Raw genomic sequence first — 15,731 nt, 5'->3', positions numbered from 1 at the left:
AGAAGAAGAAGAAGAAGAAGAGGAAGAGGAGGAAGAGGAGGAAGAGGAGGAGGAGGAGGAGGAGGAGGAAGAGGAGGAGGAAGAGGAGGAGGAGGAGGAGGAGGAAAAGAAATAGCTTGAATGTCCATCAATATGGAGTAATTACATTACTCATGGCATCTTTATTATTACTGAATCTGGATGATGGGTATATGGGGATTCATTATTTTATTCTACCTCTGCATGCATTTGATAATTTTTCATTATAGGAAATTTTCCAAGTTAATTACAGCATGCACATAAAATGTAATATTATACAGCCATTAAAAATTGTCACATAAAAAAAATCACCTGAGCAATTTACATGGAAATGTGTCTATCATATGCTCTCACATTCTGCTGTATGACTGTAAAATGGTTCAGCCCTTGGGGGCAGAAGCTGTGGAGTAAGAGGTATAGCTGATAAAAACTGAAACCGTTTTAAACATATATGCTAAGTGACCTTGCAACTCTATCTGTAAGTATCAAGCCCACAGAAATGCTTGCAAATGTTCTTAAAGATAATGTGTCAGCTGATTACTGCAGCAGGATTTGTAATAGCAAGAAACTGGAAACCTAACTCTCCACTAATAGGGAAATTAATAAATTTTGACCCATCCATTTAGTGGAATCCTAGGTGACCATTAAAAAGAATGAGACAGACCCATAAATATGCTAACGCGGAAAGATATTGAAGGTAAATAATAAAAAAGCAAATTACAGAGTAGCATATAAGGTATAATCTCATTTACTATGAAACTCTTGTACTTGTGTAATTTTTTCTAGAATTTTATTAACAAATTTTTCAAACACTCCAAACATTTCTTATGTAAAATTTTGAAAACGATGTGATGTTTGTCCATGCTATATTTCCACGTGAAAAAACATGCATAAAACTGAGGGTATAGTATAACCCCATTTGAGTAAGTTTACATGGAAATTTACAGTTAAAAAAAACCCAAACCTATATAAAATAGTAGGTTCAGAGTAAATGCTCACACACTGGATGCCGGCTATCGTTATCTTAAGGTAAACAACCTGATGGTGAAGGGATCCTCAAGTTCAAGAATCAACTCCTGACTTCCTCCAAGTGTGCTGCTTCCCTTTGCTCTGACAAGGGTCCGTCTAAGGCCAACTGACAGCTTCCTCCCATTCATTTTACCCCGTGCTCCTGCTGAAGGGCCGCCAGGAGAAATAAGCTTGAGACAAAAGAAAACCATGGACATCCTTCCTGGCTACATACGCAGCCCTGGCTGTGGATCCCTGGAAGGAGATAGAGCCGGAATCCTGACCTCCTTATCGGACAGTTCAGGGCCTTGCCAAGGGAGCGGCTGGGCACAGAAAAGAGGTACAGTCTGGCTGGCTGGAGAACCCTGCAAAGCTGTATTTGGGAGATACAGTGAGGTCAAACGTGCCATGGCTGGAGAGTAGGAGTGAATTTCCTCTCAGTGGCAATGGGTTTTAAGATCAACCCTTCCAAATTACATTTGGAAACCAACACAGGGGAATTCCCTCTTACTTCATTCTTAACTGTTTTTCCGATCCTGCAAAACACAAATAATAGTGACTATTTATTGCACTTTGTGGTGCACCAGGGACAGTGTACGTTCTTTAGGAGCATCACGTTATCGAGTTCACACAACACCCAGCAGGGTGGCCACTATTATTAGCCCTATCAAGTGTATGAGGAAGCAGATTCACAAAGGTGAAGAAACTTGCCAAAGGTTACATCCCCAGTGGGTGCGAGGAGCCAGATTCTGAATCCAGATCCACCTGGATGACACTACTGCTGTACACTGAAATCCAGATCCTAATCAGGTCCTAGGAGAGTTAGAAGGAAAGGAAAGAGGGAGGGTAGAATGGGGATAATGCTAGTTCTAACCAAGACAGAGTATACTGAGCAAGGAAAAGGCATCTGAGAAGCCACATACAGAACCTGGGTTTTGGAGTCAAACAGATCTAGCTCCACATCCTGGCTCTTCCCTTCCCACCCAGAGGCCCTTGAGCAACTCACATTGCTCACGGTCCATGTCTGCTGAATAAGGCCAATACAGGTACCTCCACCTCAGAGTTGTGAGGATTCACTTAGATGAACCACCTAGAGACCTCAGAACAGTGTCTACTCTGTAGGCATCTTCGACATGGTAATAGCTATAATTAACATGATTGTTGATATCATTATTAATATCTGACCATCATTCCTCAGAACGATGTCATCTAAAGGCAGACTGAGCACCAGAGAACATGACCAGAACTTAGGAAACCCTGATAAGGGGATCCCTGGGTGGCACAGCGGTTTAGCGCCTGCCTTTGGCAGAGGGCATGATCCTAGAGTCCCAGGATCGAGTCCCACATCAGGCTCCCTGCATGGAGCCTGCTTCTCCCTCTGCCTGTGTTCTCTGCCTCTCTCTCTCTCTCTCTCTCTGTCTCTCATGAATAAATAAAATCTTTAAAAAAAAAAAGGAAACCCTGATAAGCAACAACCACACACTGTTTTTCACTATGTTTTTCTCTTGTTACTTCATGCTTAAAGACAGTCACAGGGGTCACATGCAATGCTATGGATTACCAAGACCCTTCAGAAAACATTTGTTCTTGATTTTGCATTAATAAAAGTTAGTGTGTATTGAAATCTATTGTTATATGCTGGGCATTGTACTGAGCACCTCCTAATACGTTACCACAAAACCTCAGAGCCCTCTGTTTTTGTTCCCTGTGATTGCTATTTATTACCTAAACCTATGGCTTTAAACAACAGGAAATTAGTCTCTCTCGGTTCTGGAGGCCAGAAGAATGACAATTTTACTAAGCCAAAATCAAGGTGTTAGCAGGACTGCACTCCTGCAGAGAGATGCCATTCCTTGCCTCCCACTCCCAATAGCTGCCTGCATTCCATGGCTTGTGGTCACATCACTCCGGTCTCTGCCTCCATGGTCATACTGCCTTCTCCTGTCTGTGATCAAGTCACACTGCCTCCCTTTTAACATATATTTGTGATTTAACTGAGGAACCACCTAGATAACTCAGGATAATCTCCCCTCCTCAAGATCCTTAACTTAATCATATTTACAAAATTCTTTTGCCATATAAGGTAGCATATTCTCATGTCTCAGTTTTCAACCCAGCCCACCCTGCAATGAAGGTATTACTATTTATTTTCTATGCATGTGGAGAATATAGTAAGAAACAGATCTGAGTTTGACTCCTGGCTCTGTCCGACATTGGGTTAATTACTTAAGTAATTAACACTTGAGTTTCCTCATTTATAAAATGTGAATAACGGTAATACCTCCTTCCAAGGGTTGCCATGAGGATTACATAAAACAGTATGCAAAGTGCCTCTGCATAGTAACTGGCTCTCAGTACATGCTCACTAAGGAACAAGTGTTATTATGAATACAGATGGAAGAAATATTCAGAAGGCCAGTGACTTCCCAAAGGCCACCTAACCAGGAAGTGTCAGTGCCTGGAACTGAGGCTCTGGCACCAAAGCCTGAGCCTGTTCTACTCTATGGATAATGGTGTTTCGAGTTTATGTGCTCACGGCCTTCAAAATCAACACATCTAGGTTATTTCAATTTCAGACACTCTCTGATACTCTCTTCTGTCAACTGTATAGGTGCATCCCTTCAGATCAGCACTCTTAATTACTGAAACTCAATTTATGCAAGGGCTTCTAAGATAGAAATATCACATCTCCAGTGATTTAGAAATAATAAAGACCCTACTTATGCAAGAATTTGGCTTGCAAAAAGATCACATCAGATTGGCTAGCAGTCCATTTGGTCTGCAACTCCAGGGTTTCTGGACAACGTGGAAACAGTAGATAAAATCAATTGCAGTCTACAAAGCTATATTGGAAACTACATCTCAGACAGGACCATTAGGTGTCTCTGGGGCAAGGTGTCTAGCACAGTGCTTGGAATTTGTAACCGCTTATGCATTCACTGCCTCAGAGTCAACACGGCAGGGTTAATTCAGTTCTGGATGCTTGAGAAAGTCTTTGAAGAAAATTTCAGACACCCACAGGTGGCTCTCATCAAATTCTGGTGTCCCCACCCATCCACTCAACCATTTCCTCGGCACCGGCTCCTTGGGTTATACTATCTCTGCTGCAGGGAATGGGGAGCCCAGCTGCGTGCCGAGTTTGGAAAAACATTTTGAATACTTTAGGTCTGCCAAATACTTGGTTAAAGAATGATATCCTCTAATTTCTTAAGCCATGTGTATTTTAAGTGAAATGTAACCCATATGTCTGTTGACTCATTTAAATGCAACTCAGTGAAGCATGGTTTACCAAGAGCATTGGGATAGCATCTAAGCCTTTCTTAAGCCTCTCTTTGATCCAGGAAATTGAATTTTGCTAACAACAAATGAAGCTCCTGACAAGAGAGGGTCAAACAGAGCTGTCCTTTATCCTAGGTAAGATGTAAAGTCTACTCCCAACTCAAGAGGAAGCTGGGAAGGTGGAGGTGGCAGAGAGCGCCATGGCTTGGGTGTATTCAGGATTATGCTCTGGATCAGCTACATATTTCTACCAGGCTTCCTGGGAAAGTGCAGCACTAGGAGGTGGTAACTAACCCAGCCTGTCTCTTGCTAGAAAAAAACTCCTTTCCTGCCTGCTAATTCTCTCCTTCTCCAGTCCTCTAGTACTATACAATTCAAAGAACTGAGGGAAAAAGGAGAAAGTTAGGGCACTAGATCACTCCATTAGCATTGAATGACTGTTGATTTTCCAGGTTGTCGCCTGATTTCCAGGACAACAAGAGCAGTCTCCTTCTCAGGGACCTTTCTGAAGGACTAATAAGAAATTAGAGAGGAGGAGAGATTAACATCAAAAGTAATGGTGGTCACGACAATCACTGAGCCTCTAAAGGACCAAACTCTGTTGTCTATGAGGCCTGGAGGTAGGCATACACACACAAGAAAACAAATGTCCACTCTTATTAGTTAGACTCATGCAAACAGGATCTCCCTTTAGCTAGCTGGGCTGGAGCACAACAAATCGGGTGAGACTGAACGATAGCTCTCTCTTTCCCAAGCCAAAATCTGAATCTTATCATCATTTGGACTCAAGGAAGGACAGTATGCCGAGGAAATTAAGAGTTCCAGAATGTGCTCAAGAGACCAGCAGAGAAAAGTGCATGGCCAAAGGTCCTCTGGGCAGAGTGCCCACTGGCTGAGCTGCTTGTGTACCTTTGAAGGTGACCTTGTAACCTAGTGATCTTGTCCTCAAGTAATGCAGCCCAATGAGCACCCAGCAGGCTGACTGAACAGTTCAATGGGCCCTCCTTGGGAAAAAGTACAGAAACGAGAAGGGAGTGAGCCAGACCCTACATTTCCTGGAGGTGTTCATCTCCCTAGACGCTTTACAGCTAAGGAAGATTCCATTTGATTTCAGCAAACAAATTTTGTCCAGTGTAGCTTTTGGGTTGATGAGGCAGTCCTCAGGGCATGGGGAAAATTACATGCTGAAAAAATATTATGGATTTATGCCTCAAATCTGTGGGCTGTGGAAATAGCAGCCTATAATTTCTTCCCTGTCATTTCCCTTCCCGTGTTTATGTTGCCTAAATGGTGAGTCCTGAGCTAGCAGTTCATCCTCAACTTCAAGGTCTATGGTTTTGAGGCACTTGCCTTTATCCCAGTGCCCTATTTTCAAGGAGGTCTCTATAACTGGAGAGCAAACTTCCTGAGGTAGGGAGTTCTTTTCCATTTTTCTACTTACACCACATCCTTTAAATAGGCAGTGCAAGAAAAAGCTCTTAGAGCCCAACAGGGACAAAATCCCAATTTTATAGATGAGAAAGTTGAGACCCAGGAAACCCAGGTTAGCTTGTTGATCACTTCTATATCACCTGTCTCTGAGCTCAGTACTTTCTCCACATACCACACTGCCTCAATCACAAATAAGGCCCTCCTAATAACAGCTGTGCACCTAAATTTGCAAATTACATGTATGTGTGTGACTAAATGTACAGCAACATAATAAACACTTTTATCAGAGTAAGATACTACCTTCAGATATACAGTTGAGTCTTAAAAAACAAGTATGGAACTCTATATATATATATATATAATCTCACTTTTGCTCCTCCCTCCCCTACAAGAGCCACGTACCTGAGCTTCTGTCAATTGTGTTTATGAGTATCTATGTGTGTGTTCTCACACACGTAGAAAAGGTCCAGAGTATGCCCACCAAACTGTTGACAATGGATTCTTCTTGAAGGGAGGAGACTTTCACTCTTTTACTTACCATATTTTGGTATTGCTACATGTTTTACAATGAGCATGTATTACTTTTGCAGTTAAAAAATCGTAAACAAGACATAACAGTAGCTGCCAGTTACTGAGTATGGAATATAACCCAGGCAGCGTGCTGGCTTTCCACATGCCATCTCACTTCATCCTCCGCATGGCTCATGGCATGGGCTATCTTTATATTCCAGATAAGGAACCGAGACTTAAGAGAACATACAGCTAGTAAGTGGCAGAGCCAGGATCTGAACCTAGGACCGTCACACATGAAAGCCACATTGAGATGAGCCCCACAATACCACTCCTTTTCACCTGCACTCAATGAAGGGCATGCGTCTCCCATGGGAATGCCATCCATTTATTCTGAGTTGCTTCACAGCAGGAAAAGGCTGCCAGCTGTCACACTATTGAATTAAGATAACTTGGGGTGTCTGCCTCCTGAGCTGAAGGCCCATTTACTACATGCCCGTTCTCCTGGCCCATCCTCCTGCTCTTCCATCCTCACCATTCTTGGCAATCTCTCTATGTGCGAATTCCATTAAATGCCTGCTCACTGCTATTTTGGGCCATGCATTAGCACGTGGGCTTTGACTTGATGGGAGAAGGCCAGACACCTCGAGATGATGAAAAGTAAATTAGAAATGTTCTCTCCCTTCCCTCACAGTCCCAGAAGCCCTTGCCCTGAGAGGCCTGAGAATCCCATATAAGGGGAAATGTATGGTGGGGGGTAGGGGAAGGGCAGCGAAGAAAGGCAAACTTCATAACCTATCAGGAGCTTTGCACTTGCTGTTGCTTCTCCTTGGAGTTGCTGTCTCTTAGCCATCTACGTGGCTCACTTCCTCACCTCCTTCAGGTCTTGACTCCAGTATCAATTCACCACCAAGGCCTTTCCTGACCACCATTCTGAAAAGCACCTCCCTCCAGACCCCTCCCTTCACCCCCTACTTGGTTTCCTCCATACTGCTTGTCTCTGGACGTTTGACAGTTCACTTGCTTATCCGTTTACTGTTCCTGCCATGAGAATATAAGCTCCATAAGGGCAGAACTGTTCTAGTCACAGCCATGTCCCCAGTAGTGACACTGCTGCCAACAATGCTACAGATGCATAACAGATGAATAACGATGTATAAATCCGTTGAGGAAATTAAGAACCAGAGCTTGAGAAGGCACCTGGCACAGGGCCTAGCTTCCCTTGAAATAACATGGGATTACAAAAACTTTAACAACGGCAATTTGAAAAATCAGAAAAGCATCCCTCCCCTTCCCCCCGAGCGGATTTGAATCCGCGGACTCATAAGCACCATGAATGAGAAGGTTTTGGGAAATAAATACAATAGGAAGTCGTGTGCAGTTCAAGTTCCGCTTGCTAACACGTGTTCAAAAACAAAAAGCCCAGTTTGGACGAAAATAGCAGGAAGCCGTCCCCCAGGGATACCTGATGAGGTCATATTGCTTGGCTCTGCTGCTTCCATTTTTGTCAAGTCTCCTGCCTTCTGCCAACTCAAGGAAGCCAGGAACCACATCCAGCCTCCCGCAGCTCACTGGGAGACGAAAGAGCTGCCTGGAGCAGCAGACAAGAGAACTGCACGAGGGCTCTCCTCTGGAAGCTCTCAGGTGGAACAATCAAAGTCACCACGGTAGCGGATCACTCACTATGTGCGCTGTAAGCACCTGTGCACGCTGCTTCACGCACGACCACCCTATGAAATTAGTACTATTCTCATTTTATAGATGAGGATGCTGAGCTTCCACAATTTGCAGCAATGTGCCCCAGATTACACAGCTAGTGAGCTGATCCTGAGTTTCTGTGCCTCCAGACCCAAGCCAAGAACATAAATGATCCTAGTCTCTCACATCTCTCGTTTACTGGCTGTGTGATCTTAGCTGCCTGCCTAACTCTCTCTGATTCAAAGTTTCTACAACCACACAGAAGATTGTCACACCTAGTGTTTTCTAAGACAGCTTCCTGTTCTAACTTCCTATGGCCTCCTGCACAGGTTCCAAAACTTGAGGGAAGGATGAGTCCTGGGATCCCATTTACCCATGACACCCCTCACCCACCCACCCACCCATCACTTGGAGCACCCAGAGGAAGCTTAAGGGTCAAATGGACCACCTGAGACCAAATAGGATGGATTCAGCTCAGGTGGTGATGGCACATTCAGATCGGAGCTACAAGGCTGGGGCCATGGGAAACTAAAGCAGGTTCCTGAGAGACCAATAAGAAGAAACCCTCTAAGGGTCTCTGCAGGACCAGAGGAATTTTACAACACAAGGAGAAATCCCAAGCAGGTAGGGTCTAACCCCTCTGGGGACATAGCCAGCCAAGTCTGTCCCAGGGAAATGGGACAAAAGGATCCCATTCTTGGGGTGGTTTCACTGTTAGGAGGAAAGTAGCAAAAATGATTGAGATGCCCATCTTTCCAGCTTCCTGGAGGCCACCATATACTGGAGGCAGAGGAGAGATGCAGATGAAGCCCTTTACTGTCCATGCTGCTTAAGGCATACTTTGACCATACTTCCAAAACTTCTTTGCAAGTATCCAAAAGCCCAAATTTGGAATAATTTATATTCTTGCTTTCCACCCAAGCTTAGCAGCCATTCCCATCCTTCCAGATACGGGAAGGTCCCTATCCATCCCTTTCTTGGCAGTGATGCGTCTGATTACTCATCTGCTTCCAGGGGACTCCAGAGGCTGCCAAGAGGAGGCATGCAGTTTCTGAGCTATGCAGCCTTATCTCCGAGGGTAGTGAGGCAGAACCAGTTAGTGGGAAAATACCAGAGGCCTCAGCATCCCCCAGCCAAGTAAGGAGAGCTCTCCCACGGCCAAGCAGATCGGGAATGGCCAAGGAACGGCCATGCATTATGTCTATTCACCTGCTCAATAACATGAATCAAGATACAACTGTGCTTGATGGCAAATCAATGTGGAAGTATTCCTGAGCCAGGCAGCCACCCGAGATGAATGAGGTTAGGAAGATGGAAGAATCAGCCTGATGCAGCCGGGGGACTGCTGACCATGCCCTTATTGGCTGAATCTGAGACTTAGCTGACCCAGAACAGATGGAGCAGCCCGCTTTTGAGGTGCCAAATCCCACAACACTCCACCCTGCCCCTCTGCTTTCTGCTATTTTCCTCTAATCTCCTTCACTTCCTGCCTTGCGCCTTGCTGGAGCTAGTAAGTCAGCTGCCAAAGTCCCCCAGTCCGCCCCTCCCTTCATTACACCGCGGGCGCGCGCGCGTGTACACACACACACACACACACACACACCCCTGTTTGCCTGCAGTGAACTAGTGGAGGCCCCGGAAATACAGCCAGAGGAAATTCAAGAAAGACGTTAAATGGTCCAGAAATTCCACAGCAAGTCAAGAGACTGTGGATATGCTGTCTTTGCAAGACTCTCCCCGCAAAGGAAGCACAGATTAAGAGCTTGGGTCACTTTACAAACTGTGTCCTTCCAAAACAGTGGCACCTGCATCCTGCATTGACAGGGAAGTGAATTGTTTCATTGGAGACAAAGGAGGAGTCCACTTACTCATTCTTTTCCAAGTCCAGGATCAGCTCTTGCCCCTCGGCTGTTATCCTGAGTTCAGCTTTGAGTGGATGCTAGAAGCAACAACAAAAGAATGTCAGTTCCTTAAAGCAGGGGACGAGGCTCCAGGGACAGGCATAGGATATAGCACAGTGCTCTGACATTGATCCACAGGAAGTGAACGAGAAAGGGTCAATTGCATTTCCAGCCCAAACATGAAATGACTTCAATCCCCAAAGGACCCAGTTCCCCTCCCCCATCTGCCTTGTCCTCAAACACAGAGAAAAGAAGCTAAAATGTGATATAAGTGCTTTCTTGTAGGTCTGGCAAACACTCGACAACAAGATCTTCAACAGTAAATTTTCTGTGTGGTCAGTTCTGGACTCAAGTGCTGTCTGTCGCTGTGTGAGCCTGCACATGTTACTGAACCTTCCTACAGCTCAATTTGCTCATTTATAAAATAGAGATAATAACAGTCAGCTTTATGGGAATCTTGTAGGGATAAAGTGACACAGTAACTGTCAGTGATTTGTCATAGTTCCTGCACACAGAAAACTCCTGTTGCATGTTGGCTGTTATCTAAGATACCAGGAGAACCCTCTTCATAGTAAGTTCTTATTTTATTTCATTTTGGCTCCCAGTTTGGATATCCCCAAGCATTTCAGAGGAGATACCTAGAAGAACCTCTAACTAAAGTTTCATAGGTCTGGGGCACCTGGGTGGATCACTGGGTTAAGTGTGTGCCTTTGGCTCAGGTCATGATCCTGGGGTCCTGGGATTGAGCCTCACATAGGACTCCCTGCTCGGCGGGGAGTCTGTGTCCCCCTCTGCCTCCTCCCCTCTTCCTGGCTCATACTCTCCCTCTCTCTCTTTCTCTCTTTCAAATAAAAAAATAAATAAACTTAAAAAAATAAATAAAGTTTTAAAGGTCCAAAAGAAGATACATTTTACATATAAGAAAAGCTTACAGATGACCAAATAAGCAATACACCCAGAAGAGATCACTTAAGATATCATACGATGATCAATACGCATGAAAAACATGTTCAACATCACTGGTACCTGCTCCCCACCAAAAAACAAAATTTTTTAAAGATAACTTTTACAGCGACAAATATTTTTTAAAACCCAAAAACCACAATGTAGTAGAGCAATACTGAAAAACAGGCACCCTCATATCCTACCAGTAAAAATTTAAAATGATATCAAAGCACTAGAAAATAAGTTGACAGATGGACTAAGAGTTTTTAAATGCGTAGACCCTCTGACTCAGTAATATAAAACTCTATCTAAAGAGAACAAATGGAAGCATGGGCAAAGGTTTATACATAGGGATGCTCATTACTTGTAATAATGACTAGTGAAATACAACTTGAATGTCCAAAAATATGAGAATAGTTAAATGATGATAAATCATGTGACAAAATATTCAACCATCATTAAAAATGATGACTTCAAATAATTTTTAATCTATCAAGAAAGTATACATGATAATTATTCACCACACAAAGGCTCAAAACAACACCGTATGTTTTATTTAAAAACTTTTGTGGAAAAAAATAAATCCAAACATTACCCTAGTGACCTCTCAGCAGTAAGATGCTGGGTTAATTTTCTTTTCTTTGTGTATCTTTCCATGTTTTTAGAATTGCCTTTATATTCTAAGTAATGGACTTTTCATCTCTTTTTAGCTTATTATTGAGGGAAATTTCAAAGAAATTAAAAATCCGAATCATAATAAACTTACTTCCATGCTTCAACAATTCAACTTAAGATGGTTGAACTTATTTCGAAGGGAAAAATTATTTATTTGAAATGAGATGTTTGCATATTTAAACATATTAAAAACAGGATCAATACTTTGGTGTGTTTTAGATCCATGTTCTTTAACGTGGAACCAAGGAACTGATAAACTCTTTAAGTCTTTTTCAGTCCACAGAAGCTCTCACTACAGTGGGGCATCTATCCCTTTAAGATTGACTCCAAAGCTTAGTTACTGCATTGGAGAAAGTGGGCCCACTGCTTTGCCACCTCTGGTTGGGGGCCTTCCTCTTCCAAGCACAATCCTTTTATTTGGCTCCAGATACACTTCCCATTAGGGTCCTGGGCACTGGGCATCCCTGAGACATTCAGGCTACCAAGGGCTCCAATGAGATCTGAACGTTTTGATCCAGGAAGCTTGGGCAACTGTGTTCTTCACTATTTTTTGTACTAATTCATCCTACTGACTTCTCTTAAAAAGGGACATTTCAAAACCATGAGGAGAGGAAGTTAGGTGGTTGTTTGCCCAATAACTTTCACTAAGGGATCCACATGTCTGTTTCTGATGTCCTGATTCAGCTCTGATAACATCTACCCTGGTTGCTGAACCCTTGCTACTTTACTCTGGGATGTTCCAGAGCAAGGACCCTGCCCAGTGACATGAGGTATCAGGAACATAGTCCCAAGTGGGCATTTGAGGAAAAGCACACAGTGACAGAGCAATTCCCTCATTCAAGGAGTGGATGGCAATGTGACAGCCCACACAAGAAAGGAAAGTTGACACACATCAAAGCACTGCCACCCCTCCGTCAGAAAGACACAAGCTGCAACATGAGTACAAATATTTATAAGTGGGTAATCTAAAAATATTTCTCTCTGGTGTGGAAGATGCTCAGACCCTGATACTTAAAATATGCTGCTCCCTGTTTCCAGGACACTTCAAGCACAACAATGAAACAGCTCTACCAAGATCTAGGCACTTCCCTGTTCAGCCTTACTCAGCTTTCCCTTGCAACTCCACTCTGTGCTAGGAAGGGGCAACATCACTTCCAAGGAGGCAGCGGCCTGACCCGCTGTTTATACATCCCACAGGGAAAGGTTTGGGGTAGATTAGATAGGTTACCAGCTCCACAGAGTATCAGAAATCTGTCCCACGTATGTGCATCCCCCTTAAGATCTAGTACAATATTTAGTATACGGTGAACATTCAATTAATGTTTGATAAATAGATTAATTACATAAATGAGAATAAGAGGTCTGCGTGAAACCTAACTTCTACTATCTCTCTCTGACATTCATTCGTTCGTTCATTCAACAGATAGTTACGGCACTAGGCAGTGTGCTCAGTATTCCTACCAACTACAATGACCCAGATTCTGGGCAGACCACGGCTAGGAATAAAGACAGGAATTGGAGCTCCACTTTGTTTCTCAGCCCTTCCTGAGGATGCCGGGCATCCTACATCTGGAAAGAACAAAGAACCTCTACAGAAACTATCGGATCCATTCCTTGAGTAATAATGGATATGTTGGACTACCCAAGACCCTAATTTTTTAAAAATAACCTGCTCTAGGATGGCCATCCATCAATCTGTCTAGATTTTTCCTGAAGCTATTTTCAGCCTTCCTACTTTTTGATGAAATGAATTCTGTGCTCTTGTTGTCTTTAGGATAAAATGTTACTTTCATTTCTCCTAAATTTTTTGCTGGAAGTTCCCTTAAAAAATTCAAATTGAAGCATTTTTGGACATATCTGTACTACTCTAGCCATAACCTCAAGGATTCCAGGCATGTCTCCCTCTTTTCCAAAATCATAAGCCACAGAGTCTGAAATCTTTCCTGACACAGCTCTTTCTCCACTCTCTCCTACTATAATCTTGCTTTTATATGCTGCCCAATAAATCATGGACCCTTTGAGCCCCAAAGGACCTTATTAACTATCCCCTCTCCCCAGTCCTCTTTCTTCCTATCCCCTCTAAGCTCTATTTTATAAATAAGGAATCTGAACTTCAGAAAGTAGAAGGTCCCATAGCTGGCACACAGCAATCATGTCTTCCTTTCTAGCTCTTTCATGACTCACTTGAACTATAAAGACCAGAACCACAAAGAATATCCTAGATGTACAGGTCCTCTTTGCATGACAGGATAATACTTTCTGTCTTGTTCCCTCCCCTTGATTAAAACCTGTGCATTTTGCTGGTGTCATGGCCCAAGAAGCCTATTGCATTATAAGATATATTCCTTGGTACTAGATCCTTCCCTGCCTCTTAAAAATAGCTTGAATTATTATTTTTCTCTCCAAGTACATTATTTCATCAATAAAGTGAAGCATGTATTATATAGAGCAAAAATAACAGTGACAATATTTAATCAATTCCATTTGAGAGCTAGTGATTTTTGTGACACACATTTGCACTTAGCTTGTGTCAGCATTAATAATTTTCATTTCCTCAACTAATAGCATCTGGAAGTTTTCTAAAAGTTTGTCACATGATGAAGGAAAATCCCATCTGGGATTTTCAAAACCAATGCACAGAGAGGATAGAGTAGGCCAGAAACAGAACTACCAGAACTTTCCTGGGCTTCCAGGAAAGTAGAGAAGGTGGCCCCACACCTCCCAGAATGGGCTTGTTGGCTCCTGCTCTGAAAATGAGATATTTTGTGTCTTACCTTTTCTTTCGTGGGGCTTTCTGCCGTCTTCCACTGAGGTATTATTCGTTCATGCTGGAGCAGGGGGCTGCCTTCCCCATTTCCTCCTGCCAATACAGGATACACAACCATTGGAATTCCAGAACTCTGCACCCTAGCTAAGCTAGGCATCCACTGTCAAATGGAGAAAAACCCCTATTGGGTCATCAGAAAACCTGCTGGATGCCAGGCTCTTGGCACTTACTATGGGTCAGGGACTCTGCTAGTTGTTGGCCATACTGGAAAACAAGGATAACAAAGTCTCTGTCCTCCTCACAGTTTACTTTCTACAGATGGGAGATGCCCAATACACAAATATTCTCAAACAGTCCAGTAGGGTCATGGAATAAAGAAACCATGAAGAGGAGGTGCCTATTTTAGACAGGATGATTAGCAAAGATGGCATTTGAGACCTGAGAGACCAGAAGGCAGTCGTGAAAAGATCTGGGGGAAGAAAGCCCCAAGGAGAAGGACTAGCAAGTGCAATCGTCCTGCCTGAGCTCAGGTGGACTTGGCCCATTTAAGGAACAAGCAGAAAGTAGAGGTAATGAGAATCTAGTAAATGAGCAGGGAAGCTGGTAGGAGATATGGTCAGCAAGACAGCCATACATCTGATATCACAGAGGCCATGGAAAGTGTCTGGATTTTATTATAAATAGACTTGGGAGGCACTGGAGGGTTTAGACACAGAGCAATATGAGCTGTATTCAGTTTTTAAAAGATCATTCTGCCAGCTGGGTAGAGATGGTGGAGGAGGGGGGTACAGTGGAGGAGGGAGCACAAGTGAGAATAGAAGCAAGAAGGCGAGGCTGGGGACCTGGTGAGAGACGATGGTGGCTCAGACTGAAATGAGCTCAGTAGAGAGGAATGAAGTGGTCGGATTCTGGGTATGTTCTGGAAGTCAGGCCCATGGGTTACTCCCACAGAGCTTCAGTTTGTTCATCTGTAATATGAATACAATGATACCTGCCTGCTTATCTCACAGCAGTACTACGGAGAGTCACCATGAAACTGCTCCCAGATCCACAGAGCATCATCACATTACCTCAAGATCCCTAATGGCAAGTTTCCATTTGTAGATCACTTCCTACTTTACAAATCACTACCACCTCTTAGTTTCCCTTTATCCTCAAAACAAGACAAGTAGCAGGATTTCTATTTTTCAAGAAAGGTGAACTGAAACCTATTTGAGGTAAGACTTGTTCTAGGCACTACAGACTATAAGCACTTTCTTGCAGGTAACCTTAATAAAATGGTAATTTCCCAAGACCTAGATAAATTAGTCTCCACAAGAATAGGCCAAGTCCATAGGACTCCTAGGGTGCGAGTGAGGACTCCAAAATCTATTCTTTCCAAACCAACCACATCGATCATATAGAATACAATGAGTGGTATGAAAGATGGCCCCAGTTGTTCTGGTAGAGTGGCAGGATTATGGGTGATTGATGTTCCTTTCAGATTACTGATATAATGT

The 15,731-nt window shown here is 43.4% G+C and overlaps 1 protein-coding gene across 1 annotated transcript in view; it reads right to left on the bottom strand.

Annotated features, from left to right (window-relative positions):
* The window catches only part of ADAM19 (ADAM metallopeptidase domain 19), an 83,797-nt gene that overhangs the window by 66,666 nt on the left and 1,400 nt on the right, over window positions 1-15,731 (bottom strand). Inside the window, exons 2-3 of the mRNA XM_025435441.3 lie at window positions 14,240-14,325; window positions 9,813-9,883 (exon numbers count right to left, since the gene is read on the bottom strand). Of these exons, the coding sequence (XP_025291226.1) occupies window positions 9,813-9,883; window positions 14,240-14,325 (157 nt within the window). The remainder of the gene's footprint in view (window positions 1-9,812; window positions 9,884-14,239; window positions 14,326-15,731) is intronic.

Source organism: Canis lupus, chromosome 4, assembly GCF_003254725.2.
Source record: "Canis lupus dingo isolate Sandy chromosome 4, ASM325472v2, whole genome shotgun sequence".
Lineage (NCBI taxonomy): Eukaryota > Metazoa > Chordata > Mammalia > Carnivora > Canidae > Canis > Canis lupus.
The sequence above is the reverse complement of the archived record's forward strand: the minus strand, read 5'-3'. Positions and strand labels throughout refer to the sequence as shown.